This window comes from Chlorocebus sabaeus, chromosome 22 (assembly GCF_047675955.1).
Source record: "Chlorocebus sabaeus isolate Y175 chromosome 22, mChlSab1.0.hap1, whole genome shotgun sequence".
Lineage (NCBI taxonomy): Eukaryota > Metazoa > Chordata > Mammalia > Primates > Cercopithecidae > Chlorocebus > Chlorocebus sabaeus.
In genome coordinates, this window is record NC_132925.1 from 42,379,424 (window position 1) to 42,403,924 (window position 24,501).

General features: G+C 39.3%; 1 protein-coding gene and 1 non-coding gene across 2 annotated transcripts in view; one reads left to right on the plus strand and one right to left on the minus strand.

Annotated features, from left to right (window-relative positions):
• HSPBAP1 (HSPB1 associated protein 1) overlaps positions 1-24,501 on the minus strand; it is a 48,798-nt gene that overhangs the window by 5,044 nt on the left and 19,253 nt on the right. Inside the window, exons 3-6 of the mRNA XM_007985595.3 lie at positions 22,099-22,280; positions 12,308-12,444; positions 8,360-8,531; positions 5,665-5,748 (exon numbers count right to left, since the gene is read on the minus strand). Coding sequence (XP_007983786.2) covers positions 5,665-5,748; positions 8,360-8,531; positions 12,308-12,444; positions 22,099-22,280 — 575 coding nt within the window. The remainder of the gene's footprint in view (positions 1-5,664; positions 5,749-8,359; positions 8,532-12,307; positions 12,445-22,098; positions 22,281-24,501) is intronic.
• On the plus strand, positions 3,152-3,255 carry LOC119626094 (small nucleolar RNA U13). The gene has a single exon (XR_005242283.1). It is a non-coding gene; the product is annotated as a small nucleolar RNA U13 (small nucleolar RNA).

Consider the following 24,501-nt stretch of genomic DNA (forward strand, 5'->3'; position numbering starts at 1 on the left):
TGCCAAAGACAAGGCGTGAAGTGCTTCCTTTAAGTGAAAAGGTGAAAGTTCTCGACTTAAGGAGAGAAAAAACTGGCATGCTGAGGTTACTAAGGTCTATGGTAACAAATCTTCTATCTACAAAACTGCGAAGAGAAAAAATTATGGTAGCTTTGCTATCACACCTCAAACTGCAAAAGCTGCAGCCACAGTGCATAAGTGCTTAGTTAAAATGCATTAAGTTTGCATCTTAGTTAAGACATTACATTTGTAGGTGGAAGGCATGAATAGAAAAGTGTTGACTGATCACAATCGGGTTTGGTAATATTCAGGGTTTCAGTAATCCACTGGAGTTCTTGGAATATATTCCCCAAGGATAAGGAGATACTACTGTGTTTAGGAATAAACATTTAAAAGAAATGTGCAAAGCTTATGTGAGGAAAACTTTAAAACACAGCTGTAAAAACAAAAACAAACAAACAAAAAACCTGGACTTGGATACGTGGAAAGGTACCTAATTTGTGGGCAGGACAATTCAAAATCATAAGGCTCAGATAAAATTTAATATAGATTAAAAAATCAATAGGTTTTGGGTTTTTTTTTTTCTGATGCTAGACAAGCTGATTTTAAAGAACACATAAAAAAACAGAGGCAAGAATAGCCAGGAAAACCCTGCAAAAAAAAAGCAATGGTTAGTCCTACTGATTTTAAAACGTAAGACCTCACTAAATAACTAGGAAGAAAGACCAATGGACAAAATAGACCCACATACGTTCAGATATCTAGTATATGATGAAACAGACATTTCAAATCATAAGGGAAAACAGACTAAAATAAATGATGGTCCTGACAATCCTACTATCATTTTGGAAAAGATAAAATTAGATCTCAACCTTATACTATATCCTAGTGAAAAACTTCCAAATGGATAAGAGATCTAAATGCAAAAAACATGAAACAATCTAAATTCTAACATAAAACATTGGTGAATTCCTTTATGACCTGGAAAAGGTCATATGACCTTGGTTTCTAATTATGACTCAAAAACAATAAAGCTCAACAACAGATTTTGTTGGTGAGGCTGTGGAGGAAACAAGAACTTTCATTTACTACTAATGGAAATGGAAAAAGGCACAATCACAATGAAGCTGAATTTGGCAAAACCTAACAAAATTAAAGATACATTTACCCTATGACATGGCAAATCCAGTGTTAAGATCTTTCCCAAAGACACACTTCAACAAATATAAAACAACATATGCACACGGTTATTCAGTGGCATTATTTGTAATTACAAAAGACTGGAAACAATGCAAACATCTATCCTTAAAGGAACTAATTAACAGTAGAGCACTCATATAATGAAGTACTAGACAGTGGTTGAAGAAAAATATGAATGTTTCTCTTTACTATTATGTAGTGAAATTCAGGATATTATTGTTGAAAAAAGCAAGGTGTGGAACACTATGGTTTATTACTTTCTGTGGAATAAAGGATAGAAAATAAAAAACATATTTGAATAAGTATATAAATAAGTATACAAAGATGTATTTATATGCTTATGCACTTTGTACATATAAGACTGTTTACATACTTATTTACATATATAAATATATGTATTCATTTACTTAATTTTATATATAGATATATGTTTATAAGAAACACTGAAAATGATAAACCAGAAATGAATAAAAATGGATCTCTATCAAGGTTGGGAAAAATGCAGTGGATGGAACAGGGATGAAAGGTAGACTTCCCTGAGTATAACTTTTAATATAGTTTTGACAAGTTAAATGTTCTACATATTCAAAATATTAAATTAGATCAAAATTTTAAAAAAGTAAATCCTAAAATTGAAAACAAACTGAAACAAATGAACTTAACTAAATATCCAAATAGTAAAATAACCATAAATGAAAACAAGTCCTTCGCAATGACTCCTGAATAAAGGACTTTGTATCTATCCCTCTTCGTGATAGATACAGTCTAATAATAAAAAGAATTGCAAAGAAATTTTAATATTTACTGGCAAGTTTTATGGTTAGTAGTGATATTTCTTTTTTTTTTTTTTTTTTTTTTGAGACGGAGTCTTGCTCTGTGCCCCAGCCTGGAGTGCAGTGGCCCGATCTCGGCTCACTGCAAGCTCCGCCTCCCGGGTTTACGCCATTCTTCTGCCTCAGCCTCCCGAGTAGCTGGGACTACAGGCGCCTGCCACCACGCCCGGCTAATTTTCTTGTATTTTTAGTAGAGACGGGGTTTCACTGTGTTAGCCAGGATGGTCTCGATCTCCTGACCTCGTGATCCGCCCGTCTCGGCCTCCCAAAGTGCTGGGATTACAGGCTTGAGCCACCGCGCCCGGCCTAGTAGTGATATTTCTATTTGAATTTTGGAAATATAAATTTGACATCTTTTTTTTTTTGAGATGGAGTGTTGCTCTGTCACCAGGCTGGAGTGCAACGGTGCGATCTCGGCTCACTGCAACCTCCGCCTCCCGGGTTCAAGTGATTCCTCTGCCTCAGCCTCCTGACTAGCTGGGACTACAGGCACGTGCCACCATGCCCGGCTAATTTTTTGTAGTTTTTTTTTAGTAGAGATGGGGTTTCACCATGTTGTCCAGGATGGTCTCGATCTCCTCACCTTGTGATATGCCCGCCTCAGCCTCCCAAAGTGCAGAGATTACAGGTGTGAGCCACCGCGCCCAGCCTAATTTGACATCTTAAAAAATATATTGCTGGATACAGCAAACAAATAAGTATATTGCTGGGTTTTTGTTTTGTTTTGTTTTGTTTTGTTTTTTTTGAGATGGAGACTCACTCTGTTGCCAGGCCGGAGTGCAGTGACTTGATCTCGGCTCACTGCAACCTCCATCTCCTGGGTTCAAGCGATTCTCCTCCCTCAGCCTCCTGAAGAGTTGGGATTACAGGTGTGCCACCATGCCCAGTTAATTTTTGTATTTTTAGTAGAGATGGGGTTTCACCATGTTGGCCAGGATGGTCTTGATCTTTTGACCTCATGATCCGCCCACCTCGGCTCCCAAAGTGCTGAGATTACAGGCGTGAGCCACCATGCCCGGCCTTATGTTACTGTTTTTAAGGACCCAGATTTTCAGTGTAAGAGAAGAGATAAAAATACAGAAACAAATAAGAAAAAATTCTATCATGTTAAACTTGAATTACTTTTATAGTTCAAAAGTCTGATGATTGGGTGTCATGCTCATGTGTGAGACATGCCTCCCTTAAGCCTTGTTATGATGTCAGCACATTACCTGTCTAGATATATTTTTTAAACACGTGAATTAGAAATATATCAATATCAATCAATCAATCAATCATGTATCTATCTCACATTCTAGCTACATCACTGAAAGAGCCTAGAAACAGTGACACCCAGGAGCAATGAACAGCTTTAGAGCTGAGATCTCAGTTTCTAAAGGCCATTCCCTACAAAAAGAACTGTGGCTACCTGGAGAAATTATAGACTTCCAAGTTTGGGGCACTAAAGAAAAAAGGGTATCCTGGGATATCTTCCTGTGCCAGAAAGCTAGGATACACTCAAAGTCTAATTAATGGGGACACATCAAAAGGGCACAGGCCAGCTTGAAGTTTCACTAAAAGGACAGATAAGACCCAAATTTAAAATTATCTTGTCAAGCTGGAATGCTCAACCAAACCAACATGATGAAAATTAACAGGGATGACTGTGAAATACTGGATTTAGAATTAAAATCAGCTTCATAGGTACAGGATAGGATTCAACCTGCCTGACAGCAGATCATCTGAAAAAAAGCACCAACATTTTAGAGTTGAATATGAAACTAAAGTGAAATGAGATTACTAAAAAAACTAACCCAATATTACAAGCAGCCCTGGAAATATTTAGGATGGAGATCATGTGGGGTAGAAATCTTATACTCTACCAAATAAGGCCCACTGATATTCAGTTTTAGGCACTATATATTAAGAGAACTATTCTAGACATAATAACTCTCCCTCCTCCTCATAGCAATTTCTACTTTTTAAACACCTCCCATATGCCACGCACTATATTAGATGTTTTTACAATGTGTTCTCCAATTTAACCTCACAACCACTCTACTGAGGTGGGTTCAATTATAATCCTCATTTTACAAGAAAATGGAGGCTTGAAGAGATTAAGTAACTATCTATGTTAGACAGCTAACAAAGGTAACTTGTATCTTAAAGTTGCCTGATTCCAAAGTCTGTGGCCAGAATGGTAAAAAGTCTGGAAAAAGGAAAAAGTCACATAAAAACACCCCATTAAAGACAGTAAGAGTTTTTGAGCATGGAAGAAGAAAAGATTATGGAAACACTTGGAGGTATTTTCAAATATTTTAAAAAGATGACAGCTCTATTATTTAACAAGTGAACTTCCTTGGGAGGTGAAGCACCTGTCAGGGCTATTGTAGATATGACTTTGGCATTGGGAGTGGAAGTTCCCCATGGATTCTACCTTAACATCTGCTGCAACTCCAGTTCAGCATGCTATAGGCAAAATTTCTGTTACATTACTGATCTCCTGCCATACCTCTCACCTAAGCCTCAAGGGCTACAACTCTTGTCTAAGCCCACACAATATAGCTTTGTTACAATATTCTTTCTGTTCCACTGATTCCAAAGCCATTCCTATTATCAAAGGATAGGAAAAACTAGACTAGGGAGAGGATGCGGCTGTCAAACAGAGCAGAGAGATGCAATCCAGGCTTCAGGTCAAGGAGAGCAGAGATGCAGTCAGGGCCTCTGGTTAAAAACAGCCAGCTGCAATTATGGCCCCAGTTGAAGAGACAGACTTGAGCATAACAAGCAGCTATTCTAATTGTCAAACAGAGCAGGCAACCAGGATTAAGCATAACACATAGGAAGGAAAGGCCTCTGGCAGAAATGAAATGATAAAAACCTAGCACTGAAAGAAAGACTCCGCTTTGAGAATACGTAGAAGCCAAGACAGAATTCTGCAATTAGTAATGACCTTGAACCAAGAAGCAGGTATTGGCCGGGCGCGGTGGCTCAAGCCTGTAATCCCAGCACTTTGGGAGGCCAAGATGGGCGGATCACGAGGTCAGGAGATTGAGACCATCCTGGCTAACACGGTGAAACCCCGTCTCTACTAAAAAATGCAAAAAACTAGCCGGGCGAGGTGGCAGGCACCTGTAGTTCCAGCTACTCGGGAGGCTGAGGCAGGAGATGGCGTGAACCCGGGAGGCGGAGCTTGCAGTGAACTGAGATCCGGCCACTGCACTCCAGCCTGGGCGACAGAGTGAGACTCCATCTCAAAAAAAAAAAAAAAAAAAAAAAAAAAGAAGCAGGTATTTCCAGCCCAGACAGTATGGAAGAGGAGTGGCAACAAGGGACACATATCGGCAAATCTGGCCAGACCCAACACAATTTTCCTAACAACACTGGTCAAGGGAAAGGACCCTGCCTGCCAGCATCAGGCCCATTCTGTGTACTTAAAAGAAAGAGAGGGGCACACCACTAAAATTCCAATTTCCAACCTAAACATCCATTAACAGAGGACAGAATGCATAAGTTATAGTGCACTGCAACAAAAAAATACTGAAGCATTGGTTAAAAAAATTAATTACCAAGTCGTACAGCCAGACCTTATACATCTTTTAAAAGCATGATTTGCACTTACTTAAAAAAACAAAACGAAATGAAAAAGTACCAGTTCAATCCATGAGTTTATACTGACAGTGACAGGATCAATGGATTCTACATAATGCCACCAGTGTCTGGGAACAAACAGAACCTGAAAACCAAACAAAGAATGGTTAGCACAAGAACAGGACATTTCATTTTTATGTCAGACTCAAACCCTAATTGAGGCTGCTAGGAAAAAAAGGAATACAAATGAATTCACAATATAATATTGCTGGAGAAAAGCGAAGGAAAAAAACCCCGCAATCCTTTTTTCCTTTTGCTCCTTTTTTATTGACAAGTTCACATGTTCTACAAAGGATACTGCCAGCATCTCTATTCTCTTTAATCCTGGGCCTTCTTCATCTGCGCCTAAATCTTAGTACATGATTCTGAGATTCTAATTTTTCCTCCTTTCCATCACAAAATAGTTGCATGCATTCTGAGAAAGGGCATAGGTAAAACACATAGGACATGGCTTCTGTATTCTCACAGTTCGAAATCTAGCCAATGAGAAGATAAAGTAAAGAAAGGTGGCATTATAGAAGTGGTAAATTAGAGGAAAATGATGTTTGAGAATTTCAGAGGTAGGTGAAACAGGCATGAACTAGGGAGGTCAGGGGCAACATGGATGGAGGAAGTGTGATTTGAACCCGGGCTAGGAGAGAATTCAGACTGAGAAAAGAATGAAGACATGCCAGGAAGGATAAGAGGCACAGGAGAGGGAGGTAGGACTATAGAGGATAGCAAGTAGGTCAGTCTTACTATCACAGAGGGAATAATGGGAGATAAGGTAGGGGAATTAGTTTAGGGACAGTGGACTTCAAAATAAGAATTTAGATTTTATCTGGTAGGCATTAGGAGTCACTGAGAAATTCTAAGTAGGGGGATGGTTAAAATAGTGGTATCGAAAGAGTCTGAGAAGGACAGGAGATATTTGCAAAGGCCCACTTATTAAATGTTCAAATATAAATAGGAAGGTATAATAAACAAAAGCAATACGCAGAGTCAAGAAGGATGGCATCTATCCAGACTCAGTATGAGATTTCCTATTGAGAGCAGAGCAGATGGAGATGATATGAAGCTTTTGGGCTTCAGATTTAGGAAAGTACTGGTATTTGCTATGAACAAGGCAGGACTGGGAAATAGAAAGATCCTTTCAGGAAAACGGGAAACGATGAAAGTCCACTTGACAGTCATAAGTAGGTTATGCATGTCCTATCAGAGTAAAGTTTCAGTAAAGTGGTGAGAGAAAGAGCTGGGTTTGAGTGGATTAAAGAACGGACAGGAGGTAAGGAAAACTGATACAATGGACAAAACCAGTCATTCAAATTTGGCTATTAAAGACAGAAGAGAAAATGATTGGCAACCACTTCACACTCTCTGGAATGGCTGTAAAAATAATGATAAAAAAGAAAAACAAGTGTTGAGAAAGATGTGAAGAAACTGGAACCCTCATACAATGCTGGTGGGAATGTAAAATAGTACAGTTGCTATGGAAAATAGTTTGACAACTCCTCAAAAAGTTAAAAAGAGGGTTACCATATAACCCAGCAATTCTACTCCTAGGTATACCCAAGAGTATTGAAAACATATGTGTACATATGAAGACATATGTACACACAAAACTTGTACATGAATGTTCAAAGCAGCATTACTTATAATAGCCAACAAAGCAGAAACAACCCAAATGTCCATCAACTGATGAATGGATAAACAAAATGTTGTATAGCCACACAATGGAATATTATTAAGCCATAAAAAAGAAATGAAGTGCTAGTAATATTCTACAATATGGATGACCCTTAAATACATTATGCTATGTGAAAGAAGTCAGACACAGCAGGCCCTGTATCATAATATTGCACCATGTGAAATGTCCACAATGGGCAAATCTACAGAGATAGAAAAAGATTAGTTGCTGTCAGGGGCTGTGGGGAGAGGGGAATGCAGAGTGACTAACAGGTTGAGGCAACTCAGTCAAGTGAAATTGTTTGAGTTGATAATGCTTGAGTGAAGGAAGCAGGAAAAGAGTGAGTGAGACAGGTACAATGGAAGGAAGACAGGCAAGGGAGAAGGATAATCAAGAGAATAAAGTCTCTTTAAGTGACTAAGAAAACCTTTCAAATTATTAATGAAATATCAGACAGCAAGTGCCAATGTTGAAAAGGAAATTTTCCTCACTGGGAAGCAGCACTATGTACAATACCTTTGGAAACGTTTCAGAGTTAGTAATTTATGAAAACAATATCCATTCTTGCTTAAAAGCAAACATTCTCAGTTCCTTCTGCCCCTGTTGGCTCACACCTGGATGCATTCCGACCTGTGTTTATGTGTCTGGGTTCAGTTCTATCATAATTGCACAGATATTAACTGTGATTAAATGTTCCAGAGATGCTCAAGTACCCATGCCTTGAACATTTTCTCCTGACCTAAATGAAAATGACTCTGTAGACTGTCTTCCTCCAAAGTCCATTCTCCTCTTTACCAATAGGAGGAGCTGTGTTCCCTTTTGCCATTTCCTTTCCAGGACCTGTGAAGCAGAGAAGTGTACCTGTCTGAAGCCTACAGCTGGGGTGGCTACCTTCCAACAGCAGAGCAGAGGGAAGGAAGCCATTCTCATTTGTACTGCGCGGGGAGGGGAAGCACATAGCATAAGGACTTGAGAGAGTTACAGCTGTGGTGTCCCCTGGCAGGTCATTAAAGTTTTAAAGCCTTATTACCTGTCCTGGGCTCAGTGTAACCATATGTCTTTGAGCTTTCTGGAACTGAGGAAAACGCTTTAAATCAGGATTGACAACATTGATTTTACTGAACACACTAGATTCTTCATAAGGGATTCTAGTTGGATAAAGGAAAGGAGTATCTTCAGGAGGAAAGAGATGCCATCGTTTCCTAATTAAAAAAAAAAAAGAAAAAAAGATACAAGTTAGTACTCTGATCTTAAGACAAAACATGTAAGAAGGCAAAAGCTAAGTGCTCATTTTCACTCATTTAAATGTGATCCCTAAGGGAGTACAAGCACCATCAGTGGTCACCTGGCCATCTCTGACTCAGCGCTAGAATCCCTCTGCAGATACTGGGTGGAAGGCTGTGAAGCAACTAAGGGGCTGCCTCATGGATGTCTCAGGACACCCTGAGGCAGCCTCTTACATTGCTGGGACAGAATCTAGTTCGTAAGATCATTCTTTCTTATCTCAAATCAAAGTCTGCCTTCTCATAGTTTTCATCCCTGACTCTAGAGCTATTCACAATAACCCCCACCCTTTCAAATATCTGTATTCTTATCTTATTCAGAGCAAACACTCATAGTTCCATCCACCAAATAGTTTCCAGACTTCTCCCTGTTTGGGTTATAAATTCCTTAAGTTAAACATTTGTTAAGTTAATCCATTAGGGAGTGGACATGCACAAATAACACCACATAAATAAAGCAATATAATGTGGGAATTTTCAAAAAGAAAACTGTCAAATGTTTCTCACTTAAAACAGTTTTGAAAATGGAGGTAATAAATTCTAACTCACAAAACACTAGACACACCTATGCTTTGTGCCAAGAGGGAGAAGACATCTGAGGCAAAAGCGAGGGAAGTATGAGGAAAAAAAAGAGACCTAGACATCTGGATGTTTAGATGGGGAGGCAAAGAGAAAAGAGGGAAAAACCTGGTTCTGAGAAAAGAAGCCCAAAGCCCTCTAGTGACCCCTTGCAGTTGTTAGAGTGGGGCTATCAAGTCCTTTCAGAACCAAGAAACAGGGGCTGCTGTTTTCGAACTAAGAAGTATATACTGAAGTCTTATTTTGCTTTAGAAATTTGAAGGTTTTATAGAAATAATGAAATGCTTTACTCTTCAGTAAACATTTGCGTTCCGGCCATGTGTGGTGGCTCACTGCCTGTAACCTCAGCACTTTGGGAGGCCAAGGCAGAAGGACTGCTTGAGGCCAGGATAGAGACCAGCCTTGGAGCCTGGGAAACATAGCAGTACCTCATCCCTATAAAAATTTTTCTGAAAAAATTAGCCAGGTGTGATGGTGTGTGCCTGTAGTCCTAGCTACTCAGGAGGCTGGGGTGGGAGGATTATTTGAGCCCAGGAGTTTGAGGAAGCAGTGAGCTATGACTATGCCACTGCACTCCAGCCTGGGTGACAGAGTAAGACCATGTATCTAAAAAAAAAAAAAAAAAAAAAAAAAATTCATTTCGGAGCTATAAGGCAGTCTATCAATTTACACAGTCATCAGTTTAAAAACCATTGAGGTTCAAAAGCTGTTTGCCTAATCTTAAAGCTTTAATTTAATTTAATTTAAGCTTTAAGAGCTGCTCCATTCCACTGTATTAGTTTGAAAGCAGTTTTCAGTATGGATATGCTTCGAACGTTAGAGTTGGAAGGGCTCTGAAGAGATCATCAGTCTAATTTCATTTTCAAAGTAGTGGCAGAAAGACTCAGAGCTTGCTCAGTGTCACTCACTGGGGTAGTAGTAGATTCAGAGCGAGGTCACAGATCTCCTGGCTTCTCCAGATCCAGTTCCTTCCCCTGCACCATAGCAATATTTCCCAAAGGAATGGCCATAATGATAACCATCCCATCCAATCTGCTTTGTTTGGCTTAAAAAATGTAAAATGCATGAATCCTTCTATCAGAAAAGGTATTCAATCACCATGAGATCTCCTGCTTTAAAAACCTCTCATGGTTCTGGATGCTGAAAGAACAGAGAGTAACAGTGTTTGCCTGGAAGTCAAGACACCGGGGAATCAACCTACCTGCCTTTCTGGTCTACTCCTTCTGTCTCCAATGCACAACATATACTGGACAACTCAAGGGGTCCTCTCTACACCCCATGCTTTCTCAGGGTCCCTCTGCCCTTCCCATCTGGGTCTTTCGAGCACTTATCTATCCTTCAAGGCCCACCACAAACGGCATCTCCTCTGTGAAATCTTCCCTGATCTTTCCAACAGGAATATGACCTCTTCTACTTTTCAGTCCTACAGCTCCGTGAAACCTTCCTCTAGAGCACGGGCATTCATTTTGCCTTATCTGTCTGTCGGCTTGCCTGCACTCTGGTTGTGAACTCTCGCACAGTGGAGAGGGTGTCCTACTCCCTCACCTCTGTACCTACTGTAACACATGGTCGCTGTACAGAAGGATACTCAATGGGTATTTACAAAAGCTATTTTATTATTCCAGAGTTATATAAGGCCAGAAAATGTCTTATTACAAAGTTAAAATAAAGTGATATTAACTTTATATCATAGAAATAATTCAGGTATTTTTTGATAATGTTTTTCTAACTTGAATTTCTTTGGCTTGTTTCCCAATTCAGACTACATAGACAGCAGCTACTTAAAATGTTGTCTCTCTTACCAAGTTTAAGGTTTTAGCCTGTTAACTCCACAAGGGTTGAGACCACACTCATTTGATTGACTCCTGCATCCACAGCGTGTAGCTATGTACCTGACACATTCTATGCCCTTTATTGGGTGGAATGCATCAGAGAGTAGACTAACTTCTACCATTCTGTAATTTTCAGAGTTCTTCACATGTGAAATGTATCCACAGACATACTGACTGTTTCTCCTGAATCTACTCACAATTCTTTTCACATCTAATAGGTCTGAGAACTTGCACATGGCCTTTTCTGTTTTACTCTCTGTGCTGCCCTGTAAATATCCCACATGACCAGGAGAAAAGACTGGGGCATCATTAATTAGGGGAAAATAAGGCTGCACATACATCTGAGTACATCCTCCAAGTGGCACAAACACTTAGACTCTCATAGAACTCCAGAAACCAGAAGCACTGCCTATCCCTTCTAGAGTCCACAAAAACTGACCTAAGGTAACAATACACTGTATTGTGTCAGGTAGGCACAAACTAAAATTTAGAATTTAAAGGGTCCAGTATTTTTCAAATCAGGATCGCTGGCATCCCTTGGAGGGGAGCTTGACAGCAACAGTGGAGCCTCTTCCTTTCAACAAATTGCTCTGCTCTTATTTATTTAGATTTGGAGAAAGGGTGTTCCCATTTTAAAATAAAAGTTTGAAAACTACAAACTCTTATGTAAAAAAGAAAAGGTAAGCATAGGCTGGGCATAGTGACTCACACCAGGACTTTGAGAGGCCAAGGCAGGAGGATGGCTTGAGGCCAGGAATTCAAGACTAGCTTGAGCAACGTAGAAAGACTCCATCTCTAAATAAAATTTTTAAAAAATTAGCTGGGCATAGTGGCACACACCTGTAGTCCTAGGTACCTGAGAGGCTGAGGCGGGAGGATGGCCTGAGGTCTAGGAGTTAGGATCACGCATTGCACTCCAGCCTGGGCAACAGAGCAAGACTCTGTCTCAAATGTCTCTAATTTACAAAAAACAAAAAAACAAAAAAACAAAAAAACCAAAAAACCAAGCAGAGAGCTGTCTAGCTGACCTGGGAGTGGAATCCCAGAATTCTAGAATCAACTCTCTGAAGACAATCCTCATCATGGCAAGGCACTCACCTGTAAACCACCATTTTAACTGTTCTCATTTCACAGAGGAGAAACCAAAACCAGACGTTAAGAGGTCTGCCCCAATCATGAGGCAGGCTGACAGAATGGGGCTGGGACTACACCTTGGGGTACTGCCCTTTCTCTCTGCCACCCCTGATGCATGCATGCACAGGTGCACACACACACACACATTACCTTCCTTGTACCTGGAATACCAAGTTACAACCATAGGAGTCCAGATGACAGGGTGTGTGGGCTCCCAAGGAGCCAATCCACAATGTACTTTCCTGTCCATTTCTTCCAGGAAACCCGAAGTCAGACCATTTCACATCCTGTTTTGAAATAAAGTTGCAATCCATCAAGAACTAACCAACTTCTCTGTATGGTAATGTTGCCTATTTTCACTTGCACAGCTGTTATTTGGCAGTTGGAACATTCTATTATGGAAAATGCTACAGATGGAAGAGGTTAGGTTTCCAGGGCAGTTCAAGAAATCTTTTTAGCCAATAACATATTTGAATAACCACACTAATAGTAATCATTCAACAAATATTTACTGACTACTTACAACATGCCAGGCACTGTTCTAGAAGCTTGTAATGAATCAATGAACAAAAGAGACAAAATGCCCACTCAGATGAAGCTTACATTTTAGAGTTGGAAACAGACAGGATTCTGCTGATATTTAGGGAAAGCGTGTTTTGGGCAGTTAGAACAGTGAATATAGTGGAAACGTCATTATTTCAAATATCTCTGAGACGCAACCGAGGAAGTCAGAAATCCTTATTCCCTCTAAGCAGTGCATATATTTGTGTATATATGCAACTTACTAACTTTGTGTACTTCAATGACCACATAAAAGAAGCCTTCTCCTACATTAGTGGGGTTACTTAAAACTATCAATGTTGGAGCCTTAGCTCATACCTACTAGATCAGTCTTCAGGTGAGGGTGTCAAAGTACATCTTTTGAAATATACATCTATGGATGGCTTTCAATATACTCCCCAAAGTCATGAACTTCTTAAGTGCAATGATCTTTAGAACAGAGACAGCACAGTGCTCTGGACTTAGACTCTTCATATGCCTGGTTCTGTGGGCAAATCCTGCTCAAGTCAACTACTGGGAAAAGCCTATACTTTTAGAAGCCGACGGTGCATTTGCAGCACAGAAAAATAGGGTCACACATAAACCGAAATCCATGTGATTAAACAGATTTATAAGCTAGAAAAGAAAAAGAACATACTAGTGAACCAGGCATGATGGTTCTCCCTTATTTTTATTTTACTCACGAAATTTTCCTTTCAGTTTTAAAAAACAAAAGCAAAGAAAAAAAAAACCCACTTCTATGTGCAGAACATCATTCTCAATGCTGACACTCCTTTTATCAGTAACTGCAGTCTAAATTTTCTATTTTTAGAGGGAAAACATTAACAGCTGTATTCAAAGAGCAAGGATTTTAAAGAGAAATTTAATGGATGGTTTTGAGGAAGACTAGAAAGGGCACTTTTTTTTTCATTTTTGTTTTGAGTGATGAAAATGGTTGAATATGTGCACATAACTAATGTCTGACATAGAAGGGGGAATTTTTGCAAGGTCAGCACCACTGTAAATGCATATGGCTCACACGTGGCAGTTCCAGTGGGTGGTAAAAATCCTGTTCTCTCTGCATATAGCCTATAACCTCCATACTGGGAGCTTACCCCTGTTTTCTCAATGCCTAACTTAGTACCAGGCTCAGGGTTAGACCTTGGAACACACTGGCTGCTTGGGAGGGAAAGAGGAATCCGTTGACTTATGATGGTTAAAATAGTTCAGGCCAATGACATTTTTGAGCATACACCTGGTGTGATGCTGGGTGTTGGGGATACAAAAATTAATGTAACACAGGCCAACCCTTCAAATCTAATCATGGGCGATAATCCTATAAACAGAGCCTTTCAACATGATGTAATAAGTGCTCTGACACAAATATGCAGGAAATGCTTTAAGATCACAGCAGGACGGCCCTGCACCCAAGCAGGGAGCTTAGGGGAGGCTTCCAATTAACCTGGTCCTTGTTGAACAATTTACCACACCTCAGTCTGAAGAATTTAACTAAAGGTAGCTGAAAGCCATTCAGTATAAAAAGGAAAAAAGAGACTTGTCTTAGCTAAGAAGAGACAGGTTATGTGATTCTTAATCTTATAGATACATCCCTGCAGGAATCTAATAAATACCAAAGCCCCTTCTCCTCAGAAAAAGCACACATGAAATTTCATATATACTTTCAAAGAAGTGACAGACCAACCCCACATGAAAAACCCTGTTCTAGATCCCTGCTTTGGAAAGAATCACTGAAGAAAGATTTTTCTACAGGGTGAGGTTACTGTATGAGAAACTGAGGAGAGGCTTCCCTGGCCTCTTGTCTAACAGTAATGACTTAAAAAGCAAAACTGTCAGCCAGGTGTGGTGGCTCATGCCTGTAATTCCAGCAATCTGGGAGGCTGAGGTGGGAGGACTGCCTGGGTCCACGAGTTCGAGACCAGCGAGGGCAATGTTTGGTGAGGCTCTGTCTCTACAAAAACTTTTTTTTAACAAATTGGCTGGGCGTGGTGGCATGCACCTGTGGTCCCAGCTACTCAGGAGGCTGAGGAGGGAGGATTACTTGAGCTTGGGAGGTTAAGGCTGCAGTGAGCTGTGTTTGCACCACAGCACTCCAGCCTGAGTGCCTGAGTGACAGAGCAAGACCTTGTCTCAAAGAAAAAAAAAAAAAAGCAAAATTGTCAGTGTAAAAATAGACAGCATTGAGAGTTGGGATTCTCTGCCCAAGTAAGTTTAGCTACTTATGGGTAGTCAAATGTCTGAAGTCAATGTGGGCCCAGGAATCTGTCTTGAGTCTTGCTAGAAACAGGAGGCCCTGTTTGGGTGCTACATCTGTAAAACCAAAAAGGGTGATCAGTAGGGTGATCTGTCCTGGAGTCTACTCACACATACTTCAAGAGTTGCAAAAATCTTTAAAAATCATCTATTCTCAGAAAGTTCTATTCCACACCATCCCTGAAAAGAGCAAAAGTAGCTAGCTTGGGAAGGAAAGTAGCTAGCTGGTTGACCACTTACTACAAAATCAGTATCTACTTCCTGGTAGCTTACAGAGGAGGATCCTAGATTTGCTTTCTATAACTAAAGAGAACAAGTTTATTTCCTGCCAAAAATTGCTATTTTTAAGTTATCAGAAAGACTGTCCAGCTTCTCCTTTATTATTATTATTTTTTAACCTAGATGCAGCAGCATTAACTTTTCCTTCCAATTGCTCTTCTCTCAATTTCCTTTATTTGTCAACAGGCCTAAAGCCTGGCTCCCAAACTGAACCCCAGACACAGTCTACACAGAACCTGTATCCATGGAATTGTAACATTCCATGACCTGGACATCATACCATTAATGCACTGACAGACGGCACTTTTCTTTTTGAGCAACTAAATTATACCAAGGCTAATATTGGGCCTCCCTGTCTCTTACTTGCAGACTGTTGCTTAGCATATCTCTTCAGCCTTGACTTATAGTCAAGGACTAGCCTAATATTTCCTAATTTTCCTTGTGATTTACTATTTGACTTATGGATTATTTAGAAGTTTAAGGTTTAATTTCAAATATTTGGGGATTTTTCAGCTATCTTTTAGTCATGAATTTTTAATTTAATTCTGTTGTGGTGAGAGAACATACTTTGTATGACTTAAATCCTTTTAAATTATTGAAACTTGTTTTATGGCCCAGAATATAATCAATCTTGATAAACGTTCCATGTGCACTTGGAAATAATGTGTTTTCTGTTGTTGGGTGGAGTGTTTTATAAATGTCAATGAAATCAAGTGGATTGTTCAAGTCTTCTGTATCCTTACTGATTTTCTGTATATTTGTTTTACCCATTATAGAGACAGAGGTATTGAAATCCCCCTGCTATAATTGTATATTTGTGTTTTTCTCACTTTAGATTCATCAGTTTTGTTCATGTATTTTGAAACTGTTATTGGGTTCATACACATTTGGGATTATTATGTCTGCTTGGTGAATTGACCTTTTATTGTGATAAAATGACCCTCTCTACCTTGGGTTTCCTTGTTTTGATGTTAACTATGTCTGTCTCCTCCTTTGAATAGTATTGGCATGAAAAAGGAGTGCTTACTATATGATTCCATTTCTACGAAATTCTAGAACTGCCAAACTAACCTGCAGTGACAGAAAGTACTACTACATCAGTGGTGTCTGAGAATGAGGGTGTAGGGAGAGACAGGTTATGAAGGGACACTGGGAAACTTTTGGACATGATCAAAATGTTTGTCATCTTGAATGTGGTGATAATTTCTTGGGTTTATGTATATGTAAAACTTAATCAAACTGTTAACCTTAAATATATGCTGTTTATTATATATCAGTTATACCCCAATAAAGTTGTGTGTGTATTTTTTAATACAATGCTATTAGTACACTTTGATCCCACTGTCTCGACACTAGCAGTTTTGTTCACCATTGCATTTGTACCATCAGTGCAAATGTCAACACTGTGAAATAAGCAAATATCATCTTAGAAGTATTATGAAAATAATTTTGATCTCAAAGATCCTCTGAAAGGTTGTTAGGGACCCCCAGGGGTCTATGGGCCACTCTGGTTTACAACATCACAACTGTAATTACTCTATGTTCTTCTGTTCTGACTCCTCCTCTAAGTAATTCTAAAACAGTTGCTTATGAAAATACATTTTAAGTCATACTCCAGATTAAAATTAAAATACTTAATCATGTTCACAAACGTTTTATAACTTAAAATTATACAAGGATAGCATTTAAGACCCTCCCAAGTATGGCTGACACCACCTGTCTGCTCTGCGTAAGGCCCTGTCCAGTCTCCTCACTGACCTATGCTCTGTCTTACCTCCTGGCCTCTGCTCATGCCCCTTTCAATTTCTGCCTGTTAAAGTTCTATGTTTTAGGACCTGGCTCAGGTTCAGCCTTGGCTATGAAACCTTCTCAACCACTTGTACCCATATCCATCTGTCCCTTGCCTTCCTTCCTATATGTTTTATTTGGATTACTATTTAAATGGTAAGTGACACAGAACGTTTGTGTCCTCCTGTTCCTTTAACAATATTGTAAGCTCTTTGGGCTATGTTTTATAATTTTTTACTCCTGTAAACTGCTAACATACTGCTGAATACATAATAGGTATTTGAATGATTACGTAAGTGGATTTTTTCCTACTCTTACCATTTCTTTCTTTTTTTTTTTTTTTTTTTTTTTTGAGACGGAGTCTCGCTCTGTCGCCCGGGCTGGAGTGCAGTGGCCGGATCTCAGCTCACTGCAAGCTCCGCCTCCCGGGTTTACGCCATTCTCCTGCCTCAGCCTCCCGAGTAGCTGGGACTACAGGCGCCCGCCACTTCGCCCGGCTAGTTTTTTGCATTTTTTAGTAGAGACGGGGTTTCACCATGTTAGCCAGGATGGACTCGATCTCCTGACCTCGTGATCCGCCCGTCTCGGCCTCCCAAAGTGCTGGGATTACAGGCTTGAGCCACCGCGCCCGGCCCCCTACTCTTACCATTTCTTGTTTTGATATTTCTCTGGGTCTTTAGGACCCCTCAGAGAATGTTTTGACTTAAACCCCTAGCTTCACCTTTGTCAAATTCTCTGCGGCTTCTAGTTAATCAGTGTAGCATTTGTCAGCCTTGGTAAGAAATTCTTAATCTCCCTGGCTCTCTACTAGTTTTGTAAGTTTTTACTTATAGCCTCTACTTGAAGTTTCCTCCTATTAACTCTTTTCTTCCACAAATTAAATTTATCTATGAAAAATATGTATATTGATAAATATATTGGTATGATTGGAAAATATCCTGTAGCCTCAAGATGGCCTAAAAGTATGATTTTGACACTTAAATGACTTTTGTGTATAGCAAATAAAATTAATCTTATTATTTTTTAGTTATACATCATATCACTGACTAATCTAAATAAAGCACTTGTTTTGAACATTTTGTTCTCTACTTTCCTAGAAAGGTAGGGAATTTGTGACAGTATAAAACAAAATTTCTTTCTTTCAGACTCATTAGGAAAGAATGACAGGTTTTACCTTTTGCAATTATCAGTAAGTATCATCATAATTGAAGTTATTAAGAATCAACATGTAATAAAAGGAATTTTGCCCCAAGAATGCTTCTCAGGTAGATTCCATTTGACATTGTGATTTGAATTGGCTACTGAAGGTCAGGAGCCTTGTTAAGTCACCAGGTCACAGATTCCCAAAATACAGTAGATGGAAGAATGGTTGTAACATGTCTTGGACTTTAAAACATAGCTATGAGAGCATGTTGAAATTGAGGCAGGTGATTTGATAATGAATAATGGCATCTGATGGCCAGTGATGCTTTCTGATGAGACAAGTTGGAATGTAAGAATTAAGGTGTTTATCGAGCCTATCGGTGGGTAGAGAGTTAATTACCTCTTTTCTGTTTATGTACCTAAGGTAATTTTTCTAAGGAAAAAGAAACTCAGACAATTGCTAATGTACAATGTCAATTTAAGGGGCTGTTTGAAATTTGGATTGAAATATTTATCCTTTGTAAGTTTTGGAGAGTAATTATAATTAATTATATTATTTTAAAAGTTATATTTTGGGCTGGGCATGATGGCTCATGCCTGCAATCCCAGACTTTGGGAGGCTGAGCAGGCAGATCACTTGAGTTCAGGAGTTCGAGACCAGCCTGGTCAACATGGTGAAACATCATTTCTACTAAAAATCTAAAATTTAGCCAGGCATGGTGTATACTCCCAGCTACTTGGGAGGCCGACGCGGTAGAATTGCTTGAACCTAGGAGGCGGAGGTTGCAGTGAGCCAAGATCATGTGATTGCACTCCAGCCTGGGTGACAGAGTCAGACTCTGTCTCAAAAAAAAAAGAAAAAGAAATACATGAGCCTGAAAGCTTCCTAAGACTTTTTTCTGATAAGAACAGTGGTATTAACAAACATGACTTTTTGAATAATGAAATGTATCAAGTATACTGAAAATGTGTCAAGATTTGGAAGATCTACATAATTCAGTAAACCAATATTTTCCAAATGGTCCATGATAACATTACATAAGATCCATTCTGCGCAAGACAGACCAATGGATTTTATTACAAGGGTACAGAGTTCATTCATTATAGGTTCAGATTTTATATTGCAACTAATGAGCCTTTAAGAAACTACCCCTCATCAAGTGTGGTGTGGTATAAAAACAATCCACAATTATCTGAAAAGGCTGTTATTAATAAATAATCCTCCCTTTTTCAGTTTCATATGTGTGTGAGGCAAAATTTTCTTCATATACTTTAAACAAACCAACAAATTGCAATAGCTTGAATGGTGAAGCAGAGAATCCAGCTGTCTTCTTACAGCCAGACATCAAGGAGACATGCCAAAATGTACAACAATCCATCCCTCTGATGACATTGAAAATTTTTTGAATATAGTTATTTTCTTAAAAATATTATTATGTTAACATATAGTGGGTTGTGTCATTTTAAATAAATTAATATACATTTTTCAAATGTACCCATTTTAATGCTTAACTACCCACCATTTTATGACAGATATAAGAAAGCTTGAAACACAAGTAATAAGACTTGGTAGCTGAATGAATTAAACCAACATAGGTACCTGTGATGTAAGAAGACTTGGTGCCCAGAAAATTTCGAGACAAAAGGTGATATAATCCTAATGGACGTGGTTATTCATAGCAGAATTAATTGCCATAATATGAGCTGACAGAAAACTCATTCAACTCAAAATATCAGATTTTATAAGGGCTCAGTTAGAATTCCAGCACATTGCCAAAAAGACTGCCCTTTATATCCGCACTTAATGGACAGGTCACATACTGCTCAGTGCTGCCTTGCCTGGGATGAGACAGAACTACTGGGGTCAGATCAAAGACTCATCCAAGGCAGAGTGAGCCTAGACTCAGGACAGAGAGTCCCAACGGGACTGAATGTATGCACACCCTCTGTAAGCACAGTAGTCATTAAAGCTCTGGAGTAGCTAAAGCTCTGAAAGCAGACTATTTGGGTTACCCCTTCGTAGTTGTATAATCTTAGAAAAGGTTTACTTAACCTCTTTGGGTCTCATTTTTCTTAAAATGGGGATAATTATTAAATCATAGAGTTACTTTGAGGATTATAAATGTAAAACATTAGAAAAATTCCCCCCAAAAGTAAGTACTTGATCAATGTTACTATTAAGCAATATTTTACCTGAAATATGGAATAAAGTACTAGTCTGATTTACAGAGTGGTTGGGGGTGAGTATGAGAAACGTAACAAAACACTTTTAAAGTTAACTATAAAATCTGTAAGTTCCATAATTAAAAAACCATAAAGTGATCACAATTAAGGTTGTAAGAAAAAATATCTACCTTAAAATTATCATTTAAAAATGAGTAAATAGTAGATTTGGTATTGACTTTGAATTCAGAGTCATTTACTGAGTGTTTTTAAAACCTATGCATTTCTTTCATGGGTAAGAGAATGAAAATACATTCTCAACTAACAACAATGACAGGCTGGGTGCAGTGGCTCATGCCTGTAATCCCAGCACTTTGGGAGGCCTAGGTTGGTGGATCACTTGAAGTCTGGCCAACATGGTGAAACCCTGTCTCTACAAAACCATACAAAAATTAGCTGGGCGTGGTGGCAGGCACCTGTAATCCCAGCTACTGGGGTTAGGGGGTGGGCGGTGGCTGTGGCAGGAGAATTGCTTGAACCTGGGAGGCAGAGGTTGCAGGGAGTTCAAATTGCGCCACTGCATTCCAGCCTGGGTGACAGAGACTCCATCTCAAAACGACGACGACAACAACAACAACAACAAAACTATGGGGCAAGGTGACACATTTTTCCTTTTTTTAATATAAAAAAGCAAAATTAAGCCAGGCGCAGTGGCACATTCCTATACTTCCAGCAACTCGGGAGGCTGAGATGGGAGGATCTATTATAATACCTATGTTAACATCAGCATTTACATCTTGACTCAACATAAAAAAGAAAAATATACACTGAATGGAAAATTACTGAGGAGCCAAAGAACTATCAGCCTATGAAAGCCAAGTCCAGAGAGTGGGTGGTGGCAGAGAGGAAAAGAGGTGAACAGCCTGCAGGGATAGTGAAATATTTCTCTCCACAAAGAAGGGGCAGGAAGAAGGACTCTGGAGCCTTGGCCTGAGTGGGGGCAAGGCAGAGTCCTCCAAACAGCCTCTGGAATGGCTCCCATTCCTGCCCCACACCTAAGACACACATGGAAACAAGAGCAGAGAGTTTGCAAAATTATCTCACAAAATAAACTGCCAGTTTAAGGTAGAAAACATTTAAAAGAAAAGAGGATATGGTAGTCTGGAAACTCTGTTGTCAGTTATGTCAACATACAGCAAAGAACTTCCATAATTTTACTTCTGCAAGTCACTCCCACACTTCTACAGGGCTTCCGCTACCAAATACTGGGAGCCAAGTGTTCTCTGCCTCAGGCCATGAACTGCCAGATAAAACAGCTGTCCAAAACCCCTAGAGCAGGTAGAAATTGCAGCAGCAGCCTGGTCACAGCCCAGGGAATGTTTCTTCACAGAATCAGCTTTATGCTTTCATCTCCCTCACTGACGTGACAAGAACTTACATGGAGGTCAGGAGGCAATGAAGTTTTACATACAATCTATGCTTCTAACATACTCCAAACTGACTCAAGCACTGTTTAAAAGCAAAGAAGGGTGTATAGGAAGTTTGGGAGTGGGAAAACAAGGAAGCCTGCTCATCTGTGTGAGCCAAATGGTACACTTTTCTTCAGCAAACTTTCGGTTTGAGTGGGTGAAATATCCAGGACTCATGGCGATTACTTACGAGAGAAAAAGGCAGAGAAGGTGCCAGGGAGATCCTAATTTGTGATCTTTTCTCAAAAACAAATTCCTACCAAGATTATAAGGAAGGTTCTGACTTACCTGGAAAATATCTGTCTTGTCTTCAAATAGACTGACAAAATATTTATAGTCAGCATAAGCCCAGAATTTGGAATGGTCATAATCTCTAAATGGTCCAGAAATACTAGACTGGTCACAGTTCCAGGTCAGAAACTCTTCGAGTGTAGCTTCTACATAACTACATGTAGTTTCAAACTGAGGAACTGCAATGTAAGAGAATGCAACTTTAAATGTATAATGAACACATTTCCTAATTATTGTTGTTTTTTAAAAAATAAAGATGATTTCAACCAAAACATTAACTTTGAAGACTAACTAAAAATTCGTTTTGGCCAGGTGTGGTGGTGTATGCCTGTAATCCTAGTTTCTCTGGAGGTTGAGGTAGGAAGACGGCTTGAGCCCAGGAATTTGAGACCAGTCTGTGCAACAGAGCAAAACCCCATCTCCAAAAAATAATTAATTAAAAAATTTAAAAATTAATTTGTACTTATTATATAATTAGAGCCATTTATAAAATTCACAATACTCAGGATTAAACATAAAAGTATAAAGCACAGTTTTAACCTTAAGATTAAAGACTACCCTATGAGTAGATTTAGTAATCCAAACTTGAGGATTTAGTAAATAACAACTTGAGGCACCATATAGTTAAATGCAAAATTTTATGCTGCTGACACTTGGAAAAGGCAAAGATCACTAGAGATGAGGGTTGATCAGGAAAGCTTCAAGAAAAGGTATCTTATCTGTCCACAGTGGCTTGCTATTACGGGTATGACCCCAGTGAGTCAAGATTGAAGTCTCAGATTGACACAGACTATTCTTCTAAAAGAATGATGAAATTAATTTTATTTTTGCAACTTAAATGAACATAGGAAGTTAATATTTAAGAAATCTGATTATGACTTCCTTTACAAAACATAAAATCTTTTCAAGATGTGATATAGATCAGTTAGCACAGTGCTTGACACAGCAGATTTCAGTAAATGTTCACCACTATTTTTTATTTTTTGTTTTTGTTTTGAGATAGGGTCTTGCTCGTCATACAGGCTGGAGTGCAGTGGTGTAATCTTGACTCACTGCAACTTCTGCCTCCCGGGTTCAAGCGATCCTCCCGCCTCAGCCTCTCAAGTAGCTAGGACTAGAGGCATGTGCCACCACGCCTGGCTAATTTTTGTATTTTTTAGTAGAGATGGGGTTTTGCCATGTTGGCCAGGCTGATCTTGAACTCCTGGCCTCAAGTGATCTGCCCGCCTGGGCCTCCCAAAGTGCTGGGATTACAGGCGTGAGCCACCGTGCCCAGACAATGTTAGGCACTATTATTAGTACTTCTTATCCATTCATATATTTACTTGGAACCCTTTAAAAGTCAGCTGAATCAGTAGCAAGAAGAATATGAATATTCTTCTTTCAACGGCTTTTATCTTTTCTCTACGTTTCTGCCTGTAACGGCTTAGAATTATCCAATCATCTTTTTCCTTTCCCTTCTTTTTCCTAAGCCACAGAATGGCAGAGAGGTAATAGACAGGGTGTATGTCAACGAATCATCCTAATTCATCCACTTTAACTTGTCACCTCACTTTGAGAAGCAGGAGAACTTAACTAGGGCACATTTATCTAAAAGATTAAAATATACATATTCAAGAACTATTTAAATTTTAACAATTTTTGTAAAGCACTTAGTGCCTGGCACATAGTAAACAATCAATATACATAAACTCTTAACATATCAACATTGGTCAGGCATAGTGGCACATGCCTATAATCTCAGCACTTTGGGAGGCCGAGGTGGGAGGACTGCTTGAGCCCAGGAGTTTGAGATTAGCCCGGGCAACATGGTGAAACCCTGTCTCTATAAAAAATACAAAAAAATTAGCCAGGTATGGTAGTATGCACCTGTAGTTCCAGCTATTCAGGCAGCTGAGGCGGGAGGATCACTTGAGCCCTGGAGGTTGAGGCTGCAGTGAGTAGAGACTGTGCCACTGCACTCCAGCCTGGGTGACAGTGAGATCCTGTCTCAAAACAAAAACAAAAACAAAACAAAAAAATTATCAACTTTATCAAAAATTTACCATAAAAGCACAGAAGTACATAAAGTTTAATTCTGACAAACAAAAGTGCATGTGGCAAGAAAGCTATATGACTCTGGGAAATAAGAGTCATTTCTAAAAGATTTAAGTAACTCCACTGTAAGTCTAAACATATTATACCGTCTTAGGAGTTTTCACTTCCTAGAATTCAATCCAACTGAATACTAAAGCCATTAAATGAGCTACTTGCCCCTGGGGTGGACTAAACAGGACTTTTCTGTTGAGGCCAGTTATCTCAGGCAAGCCTGATTTGCAGCCCCCAGAACCTGGCCTCATTAGAAGACTTCATTTTCTGTTATAGCAAGTTCTGCATGTTAAAAAATGTTAAATCTAAAAA